At 47.9% G+C, this 15,845-nt stretch overlaps 1 protein-coding gene and 1 pseudogene across 1 annotated transcript in view; one reads left to right on the forward strand and one right to left on the reverse strand.

The window, feature by feature from the left end:
* The window catches only part of LOC146021116 (WD repeat-containing protein 90-like), a 46,079-nt gene that overhangs the window by 22,032 nt on the left and 8,202 nt on the right, over positions 1-15,845 (forward strand). The window contains exons 20-41 of the mRNA XM_083154917.1: positions 5,993-6,132; positions 6,801-6,931; positions 7,140-7,270; positions 7,423-7,584; positions 7,861-7,989; positions 8,122-8,249; positions 8,388-8,470; positions 8,555-8,683; positions 8,791-8,985; positions 9,202-9,278; positions 9,440-9,542; positions 10,653-10,774; positions 11,412-11,571; positions 12,528-12,718; positions 12,918-13,086; positions 13,171-13,282; positions 13,573-13,744; positions 14,010-14,132; positions 14,230-14,395; positions 14,471-14,601; positions 14,731-14,874; positions 15,102-15,221. Coding sequence (XP_083011043.1) covers positions 5,993-6,132; positions 6,801-6,931; positions 7,140-7,270; positions 7,423-7,584; positions 7,861-7,989; positions 8,122-8,249; positions 8,388-8,470; positions 8,555-8,683; positions 8,791-8,985; positions 9,202-9,278; positions 9,440-9,542; positions 10,653-10,774; positions 11,412-11,571; positions 12,528-12,718; positions 12,918-13,086; positions 13,171-13,282; positions 13,573-13,744; positions 14,010-14,132; positions 14,230-14,395; positions 14,471-14,601; positions 14,731-14,874; positions 15,102-15,221 — 3,018 coding nt within the window. The remainder of the gene's footprint in view (positions 1-5,992; positions 6,133-6,800; positions 6,932-7,139; positions 7,271-7,422; positions 7,585-7,860; positions 7,990-8,121; positions 8,250-8,387; positions 8,471-8,554; positions 8,684-8,790; positions 8,986-9,201; positions 9,279-9,439; positions 9,543-10,652; positions 10,775-11,411; positions 11,572-12,527; positions 12,719-12,917; positions 13,087-13,170; positions 13,283-13,572; positions 13,745-14,009; positions 14,133-14,229; positions 14,396-14,470; positions 14,602-14,730; positions 14,875-15,101; positions 15,222-15,845) is intronic.
* LOC146020410 (cyclin-dependent kinase 5 activator 1-like) lies at positions 3,320-4,243 on the reverse strand (annotated as a pseudogene).

A 15,845-nucleotide genomic window follows, 5' to 3' on the forward strand; every position in this document is an offset into this window, starting at 1 on the left:
AATGATAAAGACTGTATATGCCAGTTCCTATGTATTACTCTAGACCCGTCCCTGGGAGACTTTAGATGTTAAAAAACCCGGGGATGCTTACCAGTTCTGATGGTCACTAGTAAGAGGCATAGTCTGGATATAAAAATGTAAATGGCAACACCGCACCGACTCGTTTCGAGCAACAGGTCTTTTTCAAGGTGGTGTTGCCTGTAGCCCTCTGTTTGGTTTAAATACCTTAGATACTCTCCTCCCCTCCCACATGGTGTGTGGGCGTGATGGACCTTTAACTATCATGTAACCAGGCATTTTAGCTGTGCATTTAGGATAAAACATAATTCATGTATAAAATAGTAACATACTTTAAAAACATTCCAAGTTGTACAAAGAAACGTATTTAAAACAAACATATCAATAATATATATATATATATATATATATATATATATATATATATATATATATATATATATATATATATATATATATATCAATTGTTTCAAATACGTTTTTTGTACAAATTTGAATGTTTTTAAAGTATGTTACTATTTTATACAGTATAACTGCAGGATTACAGGAGGGCACGGCGCTGGGGGATAGGGGGCCCTGGGCTGGGCCCAATGACATCACTAATGTGGGCAGGGCCTCCTGCTAACTTCTGTATTGGGGGCATTCCTGGCCAACACAGCCTCACCCTGCCAACACCGCCTCACCCTGCTAACACAGCCCCAACACAGCCTCACCCTGCTAACACAGCCTCACACTTCCAACACTGCCTCACCCTGCTAACACAGCCTAGATTGAACACTATTGCATACCCTTCCCCATAGTTGTGGTTCTAGCTATCCACTCATTTAATAATAGGCAAAACCAGTGCTAGTGGCTGCCAATCAGTGTGACCATAAATCATTTGTTTTGGTCCTGCAATGTGTCTGGAGGCACCCCAGGGTGCCTAGGAACAGATTGGGTACAACTGCACTAAGTGACACACCAAGCACAGGCATGCAATGGCTACGTATGGGGCAGGCAGGATAGGTACAGAGACCTGGGGTGGCGTGAATGTATTTTCCTGCAGAAACACATGCTGGATGTTGTCAAATCCTGTTTTAGTGCATTGTTCAATGTTAGTGGAGATATGTGTCATTGTTTTTAATGTTGCTGTATGTAGAGACCTTGTGCTTGTAATAGTGGAGCGGATTATGGGCCTGATTCAGCTTCATTTGTACTTTTGGACGCCCTCCCCACAATGCAATAGCAGAAATGGGTACTTATGTAATATCTGGGCTCCCGTTTTTCTTATGAGACCGCGTCCCCTCGCGGGGTTCGCTGCGCTCACCACGCTTCGGGCACGGTGGCTCGCTGCGCTCGCCACACTATATAAAATCAACTCCATGCGTAGTTGGATAGTAAGGGTATGAAAAAATGGGGTGCATTTAACATGGGAGCCCAGATAATACATAAGTACCCAGAAATGTAGCAAATACATCGCTATAATGCGAGTGCTGTGATAGGTAGCAAAGCGCTTGCATAATACCAGTAGCCCCAAAATAGCGATTTAAAAATAAAATGTTTGCATATCTGCGCTCACTGCTGATCTAGGTCCTATATGAGAGGGCACAGCCACACTATTGGTTATATCATCCAGCCCTAATAAATAGGCCAAACTTTTACCTCCATCTATTTTACTTTCCTAAAGCTAGAATTGCAATCCCATTCCTGTTCTCCTGTGTGTAACTGGGCTTGTTGCATTGTCTGACTTCCCTTCTGCATCTCCGTTTGCCTGATCTCCTGCCCCACTGCTCAGCCATGAAGGTTGCAGTATGCAGCGGGCTACAGTACATTTCTTATAGAAGCCGTATTAGATCAGCTTGCACAATGCAGTGGAAAGTGGAATACGCTTTTCGTGTTGCTCTTTGAGTGTCGTGCACTTACCTTTAATTTTAGAGTTACCCAATAAAGCGATCTTCTTCCCGCTAATTGTGTTTGTGTATTATATACCGGGACTCCCATCAATTACATGTAGGTAGAAGCCAGTTCGTAAAGTATGCGGTCATCAGTTTGTGGTGTTGTTGTTAACGACCCGCGTGTATCACTTGGTGTGTATGCTGCCTATTGTCTAGTGTGTACGCACTATATTGTTAATGGTGCGCGCTCCCGCAGGTTGTTAGTGACCCCAATGTCCTCTATCCATGCAGCTCAATCCTGCTTTATGGCAGGCATGGCCAAACTGTGGCCTCCAGCTGTTGTGAAACTACACATCCCAGCATGCCTTGCCATAGTTGTAGCGGTCCCTAATAGCAAAGCTATGGAGGGACTTGTAGTTTCACAACAGCTGGAGGGCCATAGTTTGGACATGCCTGCTCTATGGTCAGTTACAGTATACTCCTGGATGTGGCCACTGAAGTTACCTTAGAAGATTTTATTTTTTGTTTCTCCAAGATATCGTTTGTCAGTGAGTTCATGGGAATCATGAGCGACACTATCGCTGGAATATTGTCTAGTGTGTACCCAGCATTAGACTTCTTAAAAAAATATTGCGTTGGTCCATGGTGGCTGTGCCACTACCAATTTTTACAGAACTGGTAACCCCATCGCCAAGGGGCCACGCCCGATAGCCATGCAATAACAGCCACGGGTGGGGAGGGGGAAAGGGGAAGGGGAGGGGGAGGGGTGTGGGTGTCTTTGTCTCAGGTTCCCAAGCCTGTATGTGGGTCTCTTTGTCTTCGGTTCCCAAGCCTGTATGTGGGTCTCTTTGTCTTCGGTTCCCAAGCCTGTATTTGGGTCTCTTTTTGGTTCCCAAGCCTGTATGTGGGTCTCTTTGTCTTTGGTTCCCAAGCCTGTGTGTGGGTCTCTTTGTCTTTGGTTCCCAAGCCTGTATGTGGGTCTCTTTGTCTTCGGTTCCCAAGCCTGTATGTGGGTCTCTTTGTCTTCGGTTCCCAAGCCTGTATGTGGGTCTCTTTGTCTTCGGTTACCAAGCCTGTATTTGGGTCTCTTTGTCTTCGGTTCCCAAGCCTGTATGTGGGTCTCTTTGTCTTCGGTTCCCAAGCCTGTATGTGGGTCTCTTTTTGGTTCCCAAGCCATTATGTGGGTCTCCTTGTCTTTGGTTGCCAAGCCTGTATGTGGGTCTCTTTGTCTTCGGTTCCCAAGCCTGTATGTGGGTCTCTTTGTCTTCGGTTCCCAAGCCTGTATGTGGGTCTCTTTTTTGGTTCCCAAGCCTGTATGTGGGTCTCTTTGTCTTCGGTTCCCAAGCCTGTATGTGGGTCTCTTTGTCTTTGGTTCCCAAGCCTGTATGTGGGTCTCTTTTTGGTTCCCAAGCCAGAGCTGTACTGTCTTAAACTGATTGTATAAGCAGCTCTCCACCTTCAGCTTTAAGATCCTCCAAGATCTGGATGAAATATTTTGGATCCATATGGAAGCGGAGCATTTTTGCACTCATTAGGTTGAGAATAGAGAGGACACGGTTCCAGAAGGCTTCCCTCGAGCTGTCAATTACGAAATTGCTCATTGGGCAGTTTAGTTCACTGCCCATGTATGAATATGAGATGTACAGACAGGTTGACAGTGTTTCCATTAGTTCCCGCTTGGTGTCCAGCTCTGATGCAATCACTTCACGGCAGAGCATGTACAGAAACATTAAATTGGCCGGTGTGAGGAAGCCAAAGGGCTGCCAGGTTCCAGTGAGAGATTTGTCTACAGACACCATCCATTCAGCAATGCGTATTGGTGACACCCGCTGCTTGCACCTGCGACAGAGGAACACCGAAAGACAGGCCAGCAGCTCGCCGGTGGATGCCTGCACCTTCTTGCATTCTGGTGGTGATAACTCTTGCTTTTCTTCAGCAGGCTCACAGTCAGGCTTCTTGCATTCTGGTGGTGATAACTCTTGCTTTTCTTCAGCAGGCTCACAGTCAGGCTTCTTGCATTCTGGTGGCGATAACTCTTGCTTTTCTTCTGCAGGCTCACAGACAGGCTTCTTGGCAATAGTATCTTGTGAGTCCTGTGTGTAGATTGATAAGTCAACACAGGAGATGGAATTCTTTAGGCTCTCATTGACAAGATGGGTAACATCAACCTGGCCATTTATGCGCGGCCTTCTTTTAGTCATAAATCGCCTCATTCGGCCGAAGAGCGGCTGTCTCTTGGCAGATCTTCCTATCTCACTGTTCTCGATAGTCGTGGGCTTGGCCCCACTTGATGTGTCTTCATCAGGGGTGCTTGCCTTGCGGCAGCATGGGAATGTCAAGCAATTCCACATTCTTATTCAGTGTCCTGTTCTTTATAGCACTGATTGTGGTCTGTGGTGGCTCTGATTGCTGAATATACTCCAATAATAAGGGTCTGTTTCCAGCACGTTGTATATGATGCTTCCTGGTTCAGCCCAAGGCAGCAAATGAGTCCAGCAGATTGTAGCCAGAGGTGTTCTCTGCTTACACTGGGCATTGTGACATCACATGCTGATTGTGACATCACAGGCTGATTGTTATGTGTTATTTATGCCACTGATGATATCTAGGTAATTTCAAACAGTGATTAAAATTGGTGCAATATGGAATGTATTATCACCCTATTTAGAGCCCTATAAGGAAGATAATCCGGTACTTATGTAGTATCTGGGCTGCCGATTTTGTGATTGTATCACCCTATTTAGATATAATTAGTTGAAATTCACCAAATAAAAAAAACTATTTCCCGTCAGCATACCCTCCAACATGACCCATTTCAGGAGGGACAAAATGCTCTTTTCCTGGTTTTCCTTGCCAGCTGCAGATGTGCAGCTGCAGCACAGGCCACAATTCTATAGGGGAGCTAGATCAACTGTCACTCCAAACACTGACTACAGCCAGGGACTCACTGACAGTTGGTGTGCCACCCCTCTTGGCACTTTGGGCTGTGCTGTGGCTGCAACTGTCGCTGGCTAGGAAGTCCAGATACAGAGCATTTTGTACCTCCTGGAATGGGTCATTTTGGGAGGTATGCGTCAGTAATGGACCCAGCCTTCTCCTCCTATTTATTTAGAATTGTTTCCCCTTTTATTATGAGATAGCAGCAGATCATTCATGTCTGTGGATGAAACGCTGAGATAATAGCGACTCAATGGCTATTTCCACTGGCATTGTAGTAACAGAAACTGAAGGTGCACTGACTGAGTATTGGGTGTTTGGCGGACACATGTGTGCTTATGGGCAGCGCCCGTGTGCTTATGGGCAGCGCCCGTGTGCTTATGGGCAGCGCCCGTGTGCTTATGGGCCGCGCCCGTGTGCTTATGGGCCGCGCCCGTGTGCTTATGGACATCGCCCGTGTGCTTATGGACAGCGCCCGTGTGCTTATGGACAGCGCCCGTGTGCTTATGGACAGCGCCCGTGTGCTTATGGACAGCGCCCGTGTGCTTATGGACAGCGCCCGTGTGCTTATGGGCCGCGCCCGTGTGCTTATGGGCCGCGCCCGTGTGCTTATGGGCAGCGCCTGTTTTCTCATATAATATACTATTAGTAATAACTGACTGTAGGTAATTGTACAGTGGGTCACATGACTGTATCTTTCTAATGCCAAATACACCAATTCAGTTGCTACAGTGCCTTGCAAAAGTGTTCACGCCCCTGGAATTTTTTTTTTATATTTTTGTTGCTTCACAACCTTGAATTAAAATGGATTGTGTGACGGTTTGTATCATTGCGCTCACAGAACATGCCGGCAACTTTGTAGATGGTATTTGTGAAAAGCCCATGTGGTCCTAGACACTGTCGGTCTTATGCTTGTGTCAACCTTCCATCCATGACCTTTAGTGGTGGACCCAATGTATGTTGCCCTAATATTATGCTAGTAAAATGTGCTGTTACACTGAAAGAAAGCAGGTTCTCCACCCAAATAGCACAATCCTATTGGTTAAAGTGACAATGCCCTGGAGAAAGCGTTCTACCCCTTGCTCCATTGTCTCTGATAAAAAGTCTCTCTTATGTATCCGCAAAGTGTACAATTTATTCTCTGCTCTTGTGTGTGTTTGCAGCTGTATGACTTCACAGCCAATGAGGAGACTCCGTGCACTGTGACCTTTCACCCTGCCCGGCAGGCCCTGGCATGCGGCTTCAGCAGCGGGGTGGTGAGATACTTTGATGTGACGGCTACCACTATGCAGCAGGAACACAAGTAAGTGCGGCTTTCTCACTCCTAGCCGGTTCTCTGGCCGGGGTGTAGCTGTGTTGGATGGAAGAGACAACGGTGTGGATGTAAGAAGGCTCGTTATGGGGGGGACGCGGTATCCGCACCATTATGTGCACTGATACTGCTTCTACCCCATGTATGAAGAAGTGTGGCCCCTGGTACAATGGGCCCCATTCAGGTTGGCTTGGTAAGCTGCAAACATCGGCTGAGATGCCGCCAATGCTGATTCCTTTCAGTAACATGTGAGGGGATATGTAATGAATACACATCCCCTCGCTCATAGATCACTGGACGTTCGATTGGGCGATGCCCACTTCCGCCCCCGGCCGCTTGCCCCGATGCTTGCATACAGTTCGGCGACTATGTAAGTCACCGAATCCATCCGCAAAGGGGGCGGCACATGCGCATAATAGACCATGCACAAGCGCGGTCCCCAGAGCACCGGGACAGGGCCGAACTCGCACAATTGGGAGTAGACCAGAATCATCCCCAATATTTGTCCTATGTTTAATAGAAATGTACTTTCCCGAAAAGACCCCATATTGTCACTGGTGCTCAGCGGGAGACCCTTCATTACATCCTGAGCAGATGATGGGCGGCTGTCAGTCACTCCCATCATGACAGTATTTTCTATTGCTCTGTTTGTACACCAGGCAGCACCGAGGTGCCATTACTGGCCTTCTCTTCTCTCCTGAAGGCGGGCTGATGTACAGTGCCTGCACTGCGGGATCTCTGGCTCTCTACAGCATCGGACACCAGGAACAGCATGTTCTGCGGGTGCTTGGTGAGTGATGACATCATAGCTAGATGGACGCTCACATATCACACAGCGCAATACATGTGACCCGTCACATTGCCCCAGTGCTGTGAAGCCGGAATCCTTCTTGATCATCCAAATGCTTCTCTTCACCCCTCTCCTTCACGTACCCTATATCCTTTGTTCCCTTCTCTTCTGTCGGACCGCAAAGGTCTAAACACTGTCTAATGCGCAGGTAACGTGGTGTGCAAGAACTCCGAGCAGGGGCCCCAGTCTCTGTCGCTGAGCATGGACGGATGTCTCCTGGCGTTCGTTGGACCTATCGAGTACACCGTGACTGTCATGCACGGCCGGTCATTAGATGAGGTACTTCTAGAACATTGGCCTTAAGCCCAGTTTAGTGTCTGCCCTCTGACCCCAGTACACCTCGTCCTCCTCTTCTGTAGCAGGAGCTCTCTTGGAAGAGCTGGTTCTCTCTGCCTCCTCGTCACTTGTTGTTCTTGTTCTTGTTCCTTCAGCTCCTGCGCATTGATGTCAGCATCCTGGATCTAGGCAGCACTAAGCTGGACTGTGCCCTGAGCCTCGCATTCAGCCCGCTTCGCCCCTATCACTTGCTGGTCTCCACTTCCGGCAACAAGATCTTGTGGCTGGATCCTAAGACCGGACGTCTCACCAGAGAGGTGAGGGTTCTAGACCATAAAACACCAGATTTAGCACTTTGGTCTACATAAACACTGCAGCAGGTTACGCATTTCGCCAGGAGACCAACGGTAAATTTTTGTAATAAATACACATTTTCATTTTGGAAATCTCAGAAGCAGCAGACTCAGGTGGTACATCTGTCTATCCGCATGTCAGTGTTGGGTAAATGAAGAACCAGATTTACAGGTGTTTGATAAAACCATTGTTGTTGTGGTGATGTCCCACATGTAGGTGACACCTCTGATCTTCCTCAGGTGACACAAGTACATAAACAGCACTGCTACTCACTGGCAGTGAGTGACGACAACCGCTTCCTGCTGACTGCTGGGGACCGAATTATCAAAGTCTGGAACTATAGTCTGGCTGGAATCGCCCGCCCACAGGTAACGTGACCAAATAACGCTGTCTGCTTTCTCCTCTTTGTGGCGTCATTCTGTGGTTGCTATAGTTTATAGTCCTCTCTCGCTGCATCTGTGCATTCACGTCCCTGTATCTTGGCTCCTCCCCCCTTTCAGGTGTTCATCGGACACTCGGAACCTGTGCAGCAAGCGGACTTCTCCCCAGATCAGCAGAGTGTGATCACTGCTGGGGACGCCATTTTTATTTGGGACTTCGAAGCGGCCCCCGATGTTCCAGTTAGAAGGTAATATTTTTTTATTTTTTTTTATTTATGTGCTCCTTTTATTTTGTATGTGTGTTTTTGGTAACTTTTAATTGTTATTAGCCTGCTAGTTTTTCTTTACTTATATACTAAAAGACAATTTTTATTTTATTTTACTAGCTTCATCCCTGGTGGAGGTTCAACGTTTGCCCGCCAGTTGAGTGTAAATGGTCCTTTACCCTCTGCCATCCATTCCAGCACTGGTAAGTGGATCCGTAGAGTGGTCATTACTGGCTGCAGGGGATTTGGCCGCACCCCATGAACCTAATCTGGTTCTCCCGTAACAGGTCCCGTAGATCAGAGGAGAGATTCCACATTCATCTCTAGTGGAGTGCCAAGGGGCACAGCTCCTCGTCCTTGTATTTCCTCCCCTCCGCGCCTGGATATCAGCCCAGTGCAGCATACCGGTTATGCAGGTGAGAGGAACTATCGCTGTAATATGGTATGGTGCGGTATAGAACACCCCTGTGAGATATCATCTTTGCACTCTTTCATTGCTGTCCTCCTATCTCGCTGCTTGCAGGGCTCCTTTCAGAGTCCGATGATGGGGACGTGGTGGCGGCCGGAGCTGCGCACGCAGAATCTGTGGTGGAAGAGGTGGAATTGCGAGATCCACTGGAAAGTGATGGGCAGTCATCTCTGATCATTATAGAGAGCCAGCCCAATAGGTCCAAGCTGCCCTGGGGTTCCAGGACCATCAGCAGCAGTCAGGGAGAAGGTAATGATGAACCCAACATTGTCAGACAGAATCACCGTAACCCAACGGTGCTGATGTGCAGAGCAATGCATGTTCCCTGTATGCGGAGATGAGTGCGCGCTAAGCACCTGTCAGAGACGGCTGATTGCTGAGCGGACTATAGACGTCCTTGTCCTCCATACTCCCCAGTTTGTGTGCACATTCTATATAATCTTATCTCCTGTGTTCCTTCATTAGATGTGAGGCAGGAGACGCCCCGTCCTGATGCTTACACTCATTTCAACCCTCGTTTCAAAGCCCCCTGCTTGGCAAAGGTAAGACGCTCACAGTGGGGCAGATGTATTACGCCTGGTGCAGGGATAAAGTGGAGACAGAGTAGGAGGTGGTAATGCACCAGCCAATCAGCTACGTTTGAAAAATGACAGGCGTTGATTGGCTGGTGAATTGATGTAATTGCACCTTGTGTATTGTACAGGGAATGTGCCCACCTCCGCCCGGCCAGGAAATGTTGCAGCTGAAAGCAGTCATTGGGTACAATGGTAACGGCAGAGGGAACATGGCGTGGAACCCAGATACAGGTACATGATATATACATAGCCTCGGCTCCACATGTCTTATACTGTACGCTGCAGCCACTGTGTGACAGTGTATATGAAAGGCTGCGTTACTGGGATATATAATATGCATGCTTCCTGTTACTGCCCCCTGGCAGAGAGACGTGCGCCACACTCACTGACTGACAGCTTGCTGGACTTGCACTGCAGAAATGCTCCATGGTTGCTCCATACACCTGGGCTGTGCTTCTCCAATCCAGTTCTCAGGACAAACTGACAGTACATGTTTTCCATATCTCCATGTCGAGGCACAGGTGTATTCATTGCTGACTGACACATTTTATAAGATCCACAGGTGGTGCTGATTATTTTACTTGCGATTCTGTGAGACCTGGCCAACATGCACTGCTAGTGTGTCCCGAGGCTTTGCAAAGACACTCACTAGTTTAAGCACAGTGATGTCACAGTAGCTCAAATGACTGCAGTCTCCTCTTTTTGAAATTGAAATTTCTGCTTTCTTTCCACCGTGGCATGCTGAGCGTTGACACTTCATATGTAGAGGCAGCTTTGGGAATATTGCCATGGTCCTATGTCCCCCATGAGAGAGAAAATGGGATCCTTATATTGTATCCTTCTCCGAACCCATTGGGGAACACCGAGTGCCCATCCGGTTTTGCTCTAGTTAAAAGTACACTAACATTTTAACCCCTTTGAGTGAATTTGTCAACACCGTGGGAAATTTGCCAAGCACACATTTGTATCCATCATAATGACCGGTAATGTTACCTTATACAGGAAATGTAATCTTTTTTTACACCACATTTTTATTTGCATTTATATAACAAATGAGAGCGACGCTGGCATTATTAGCGGATATTTTGCACATCTCTCACAGAGATAGAATCTGATTGGTTGCTACGGGTAACATTACATCTTCAATAGAACTCCCATGTTAGTAAATTTACTACCCCATTCAGAGAAAAGGATATGATGCAAGAATAACATTTCCATTGTGATGCTGTCCTAAGAATATGGAGGGGTCCGACTGTCCGTAGGGGTGCGAGGGTGTGATCATTGTTAATGGCGGTGATAGGACGTGAATGGGATTGTCAGTGATTGCCGTGTACTGTGCAGGGTTCTTTGCGTACACGTGCGGCTGTGTGATTGTGGTGGAGGATCTGCATTCTGGGATGCAGCGACACTGGTTGGGACACCCCGAGGAGATCTCTACCCTGGCACTGACTCATGATGCCATGGTGAGTATGGCCCAACTGTTCCCTTCTTGTCATTTATGTGCATCAGTAAATCTCACAAGATTTCTTTCACACCATTATATTGCCTCACTCTTACTTCTATTGCCCCAACCAGCCCCGTTCTAGCCACATAACTCCCATTCTCTACTCCCTCCACTGACTTTACCTGGACGAATCATCTTCAAGATAAACCTACTGAGTTTCAAAGCCCAATATGAGCAAGGCCCGAGGTACCTGCAGCAGCTTCTGATCCCTGTCCCACCCGATTACTGCGATCTGTAGATGAAGGACTTTTAGCAGTATCTAGAATCTCCCATAATTCACCTGCTTTTAGCCATGTGGCTCTGACTCTATGGAACTCACTTCCCCGCACAGTTAGAGAGGCCCCCACTCTAGAATCCTTTCACAAAACAGATTCAAGACTTTCCTGTTTACTCAAGCATTTACTTAATTCCCTTAGGAATCTCCATGCTCTCTGGAGTTTATGAAAATATTTTCTGTACTTTATTGTTCCTGTACTGTACTACATTCATTCGATCTGTTAAGCGCCTTGAGCCCCATTGGAGAAAGAGCTCTATATAAATAAGATTATTATTATTATGTTCCGAGCACTGTAGCCTTGTGTATTATTTCTGCCTAGATTCTGGCGTCCTCATCGGGCTCGGGAGATGGGTGTTCTCTGTGCCAGATTAGAATCTGGGACACACAAGAAGGCGTCTGTAAGAAAATCCTACAGTATCACCAGGCGGAGGTGCAGGCCATGAGCTTCTCCCGGGATGACCGGCTTCTCGTCACTGTCGGTCAGTATGCAGCTCATTGGAGATTAGTCATTGGTCATCCAGCTGTCACATGTTTCTTAATGGGTGCACACAAGGTGCGATTGCCTTGCTATTCGATCCCGATCCGATCTGGATCGACTCGCACAGCAAGGCAATCACATTGGATTTGGACTATATCGGACAGATCTGTACTATATAGGTTTGCCTGCACAGGTTATTTTTCTATTTGATATCGATGTCGCGGGGCCACATCGGAATCTCATGTGTTTTGATTTCCGTTCGATTACGATTCGGTTTTGCTTATATAAGCAGAATAAAATCGAAAAATAGACCACATGGAACCATCTGTATGAGGCATTACGTTCTCACTGAACCATAAGTACTATATATTGTTTAGACTCCCACCATTGTCAGCACTCAAACTGCGGAAGGGAAGATGGCGTTTATTCTCTGTGATCTGGATCCGCAGCATTTCCTGAAATCTACTATTGACCTCTGGGTTCCATATAAATGTGACAGGCCGGCGATTACCGCCACATGGATGTTTTTGTTAAGCGTACTAGATATATACGCTAAACACACTCACAGTTCTGACTGAGTTTTATTACCAAAGGGGGGGAGGAATTACCGCCACATGGATGTTTTTGTTAAGCGTACTAGATATATACGCTAAACACACTCACAGTTCTGACTGAGTTTTATTACCAAAGGGGGGGAGGAATCTTCCAATCAGGCGGCGCTGACCTGGTCACTAGGCTGTGAGGGAACCCAGCCTAGCGTACAGGTCTGAATTAGGCCTTTAATGGTTGCTCTTTCGCCTTTTATTTGAAGTCCCTTCAAATAAACATACATACAATAAAATAAAATGACTTTCCCTCCTTTGTTTCTGGCCGGTCCATCAATGGCGGTGGCGGTCTGGGCAGCATTTGTTGGCACTCGGTGGAGTTCTCCCGTAAATCAGTGTTTTTGTCTGGCAGGAGATTTCCGGGATGGGAAGGTTGCACTGTGGAGCACCAGGACCTACGAGCTGTTGGCGAGTAGTAAGATGATCCAGCCTGTGCACGCCGTCGCCTTTAACCCGACACATGCCAATACTTTGGCTTGTGTGGGCACCGCTGCTGTAAATTTCTGTCGCCTAGAGGAAAATGGGACATCATCTCAGCTGAAGGTAAGCAAGCTTTCCCATTGGACAGCAAAAGCTACAGAATATGTGATTGGTGAAGTCCTGCTGTCTACTCCAGTAAGGGCCTCTGGAATGAACTCTCTTACTTGTGTCTGCTCACTGTGGAACTGGGAGATCGTGTCGGTTCCAAGTGTAGCCACAGACCCATTGATGCATCCCTGTCCCCCTCCCTGTCTTATCCCAGTTATACAGAGCCGCGGTACCGGATGAGGTTGGTTCAGCAGAGCTGACGTCCCTCACCTATAACCCCACCTCTCTGCTGTATACGGGCTGCAGCACAGGGCAGGTGTGCGTGTGGGATGCCCAGACTCACCGATGCTTTATGACGTGGGAAGCGGACCAGGGGGAGATCGGTGAGTGCCAGCTCCTTCAGCTGTCCGGCAAGAACTGCATTCATTTCACAACAGGATAATTATTTTATTTCTATCCGCCCCAAGGTGTTCTGCTGTGCAGAGGCAACAGGCTGGTGACTGGTAGTAACACTCGCAGGATAAGGCTGTGGTCTGTGGCTGCCGTGCAGGAGCTGAGAGAGAAGGGGTCCGAGGCCAGGTACGGGAGTTAGGTTTATTGTGTGACTCCGACGCGCCACCAACCGCAGCGATGGGAGGCTTGGCGCATGCAGGACAGGGCAATGAACTGGATCTCTCTGTAGGAATTTACTGTGACTCTTAGGAGAGTAACTGCTGCCGCTATGTAACGGTGATGGGTGCACTTTGCACACCAGTGATCCCCCCCACGTGAATGGTACAATCTGCCGTGCTATACGCCTGGTTGCTTTGTGCGAGGAAATGTTTTCCATTATTTCTGTTGGACTGTGATTTATTGCTTCTCCTCTGTAGCTCCTCGTCTGTCCTAATGGAACAAGAGATGACGCTAGATGGCGCCGTTGTCAGTGCGACCTTTGACGATGCCCTGGAGATGGGTATCGTGGGTACCACAGCTAGCACGTTATGGTACATCAACTGGGTGGAGAATAGCAGCATCCGACTCATCAGTGGTCATAGGAACAAGGTACAGACACATTATTCTGGGAGAGCAAATTCATCCATAGGGGCTCATTTATCAACCAGTGATCAGACTCATTGTGTTCCAGCCAATCAGCTCCTAACTGTTATGTGTTTGAAAAATGACATTTGTGAGCTGATTGTCTGGAGCCCCATTTATCATACGCACTGTGTTCTGTACACAGCGGGTTTTATCACTCGTTGATAAATGGCCCCATAGTTTGGTAACTACTTGATCCCTTCTTAGAACAGAGAATTGTCTGTCTCTGTAGGTGACGGATTTGGTGGTGGGTCCGGGGGAGACGCACTGCGCGACATGCGGGGAAGATGGCAGCGTCCGGGTCTGGTCCCTCCATAGCTGCGAGCTGCTTCTTCAGTTCCAAGTCCTCAACCAGGTACCACCAGCCTCATTGTACATCTCCTGCTCGGGGATCTGCCGTGCCCGGTGTAAGGTTACTGCTATTACAGCATGGTATACTCCTTATGCCACAGAGCTGCTTGTGTCTGGACTGGAGCCGCCATGCCAGCACCGGGCAGAGGATCGCCGCCGGTTACAGCGATGGGACAATCCGAATCTTCAGTGTGTCTAAGACGGAGATGGAGATGAAGATTCATCCTCACCCTTGTGCCGTGACCGCCATTGCCTTCTCCCGGACTGGTTAGTGACTGCTGGGCCCATCTACGTGTCTCTGGCTATGGTTCTTGTGTCAGTGACGGCCATACTTTTATACAGGTGACGTACTGCTGTCCGGCGGGAAGGATGGACTGATGGCCATCAGCAGCCCGCGTACAGGAATGACTATCCGGATACTGAGTGACCACAAGGGTTCCCCCATCACCACCATCCAGTGCTCACCTAGAAAGGTACCAAATGGGCTGTCAGACTGCAGCCTGTACTGTGTTTGCACCCTTGTATTACCTGGTGCACATCTCAGATGTTACAGCTAGGGGGCGATGGAATATGACAGTTACTTATGTTTCTGTCTTTTAAAGCCTGAGGAACTAGGCCTGCAGGGAGGAGAGATCTGGTTGGCGGCCAGTTTGGACAGGCGTGTAAGTGTCTGGGCCTCTGATTGGCTAAAAGACAAGTGCGAACTCTTGGATTGGTTGAGTTTCCCAGCTCCAGACAGTGAAAAGGTGAGTGGTGAGACTGCGGCTGGAGACCGCATTGCATGGTATATATACACCTGGTGCAGTTACACATGTACTATCAGGCTGCTGTATTATACACATGGCCTGTAGCGTTACATGCTGATGTCACACGAGTCGCCTGTATGTCTCATTATCTGATACATGTTACCATTGTTTGTAGTCCTGAGTCCTTACATCTGATGCAGTTGCCTAAAGTTTGTTTTGTCACGCAGGAAGCGGAGTCCCCCATTCCAACCCTGGCAGCGTTCTGCCCGTGGCAGCCGGGCACGGTGGTGTACACAGGATTTGGGCTACAGAAGGAAGTTCTGTTCTATAGCCTGGCACAGAAGCAGGTACTGCTATACTGGGATGGCACCGGCTGTAACTCTGCCTCCATTCTCCCAGCTCTTGCCCTCCGCTACTCCTGTAGTCTCATGCTTTCATCCCTGTTCTTCCTCCAGGTGTTCCTGAAAACTTGCCATGCTGTTGCTGTTCTTGTAGCCTTTGCCTGCTGACCAGTCAGTGATTTAGCCAGGGTATTAACTACGCCCGGGCCTAGACTGAAAATCCTAACTAGAAGTAATGAAAGGTGCTCTCATGCTGAGACTTGTAGTGCCACACACGGAAGCAAATTACTAATTAGATATGTAATCATTTAGCAATTTAACATCAAGTAAAAGTGAGGTTCTTTGTGTCATTTTGGCTAAAATTATAGGCCGACCCACCACATCCAGCTAACCTCCTCTGGTAGGTCCCTAATATTCTAATCATTACGTTCAGGGTGTTAGGTAGGTTAGGGAGTGTTAGATCAGTGGCAACAGTTATTGTGGTAGGTTAGGGAGTGTTAGATCAGTGGCCGCAGTTCCTGTGGTAGGTTAGGGAGTGTTAGATCAGTGGGAGCAGTTACTGTGGTAGGTTAGGGAGTGTTAGATCAGTGGCCGCAGTTCCTGTGGTAGGTTAGGGAGTGTTAGATCAGT

The sequence above is a fragment of the Crinia signifera genome, chromosome 7 (genome assembly GCF_055691185.1).
Source record: "Crinia signifera chromosome 7, ASM5569118v1, whole genome shotgun sequence".
In the NCBI taxonomy this organism is placed as follows: Eukaryota; Metazoa; Chordata; class Amphibia; order Anura; family Myobatrachidae; genus Crinia; species Crinia signifera.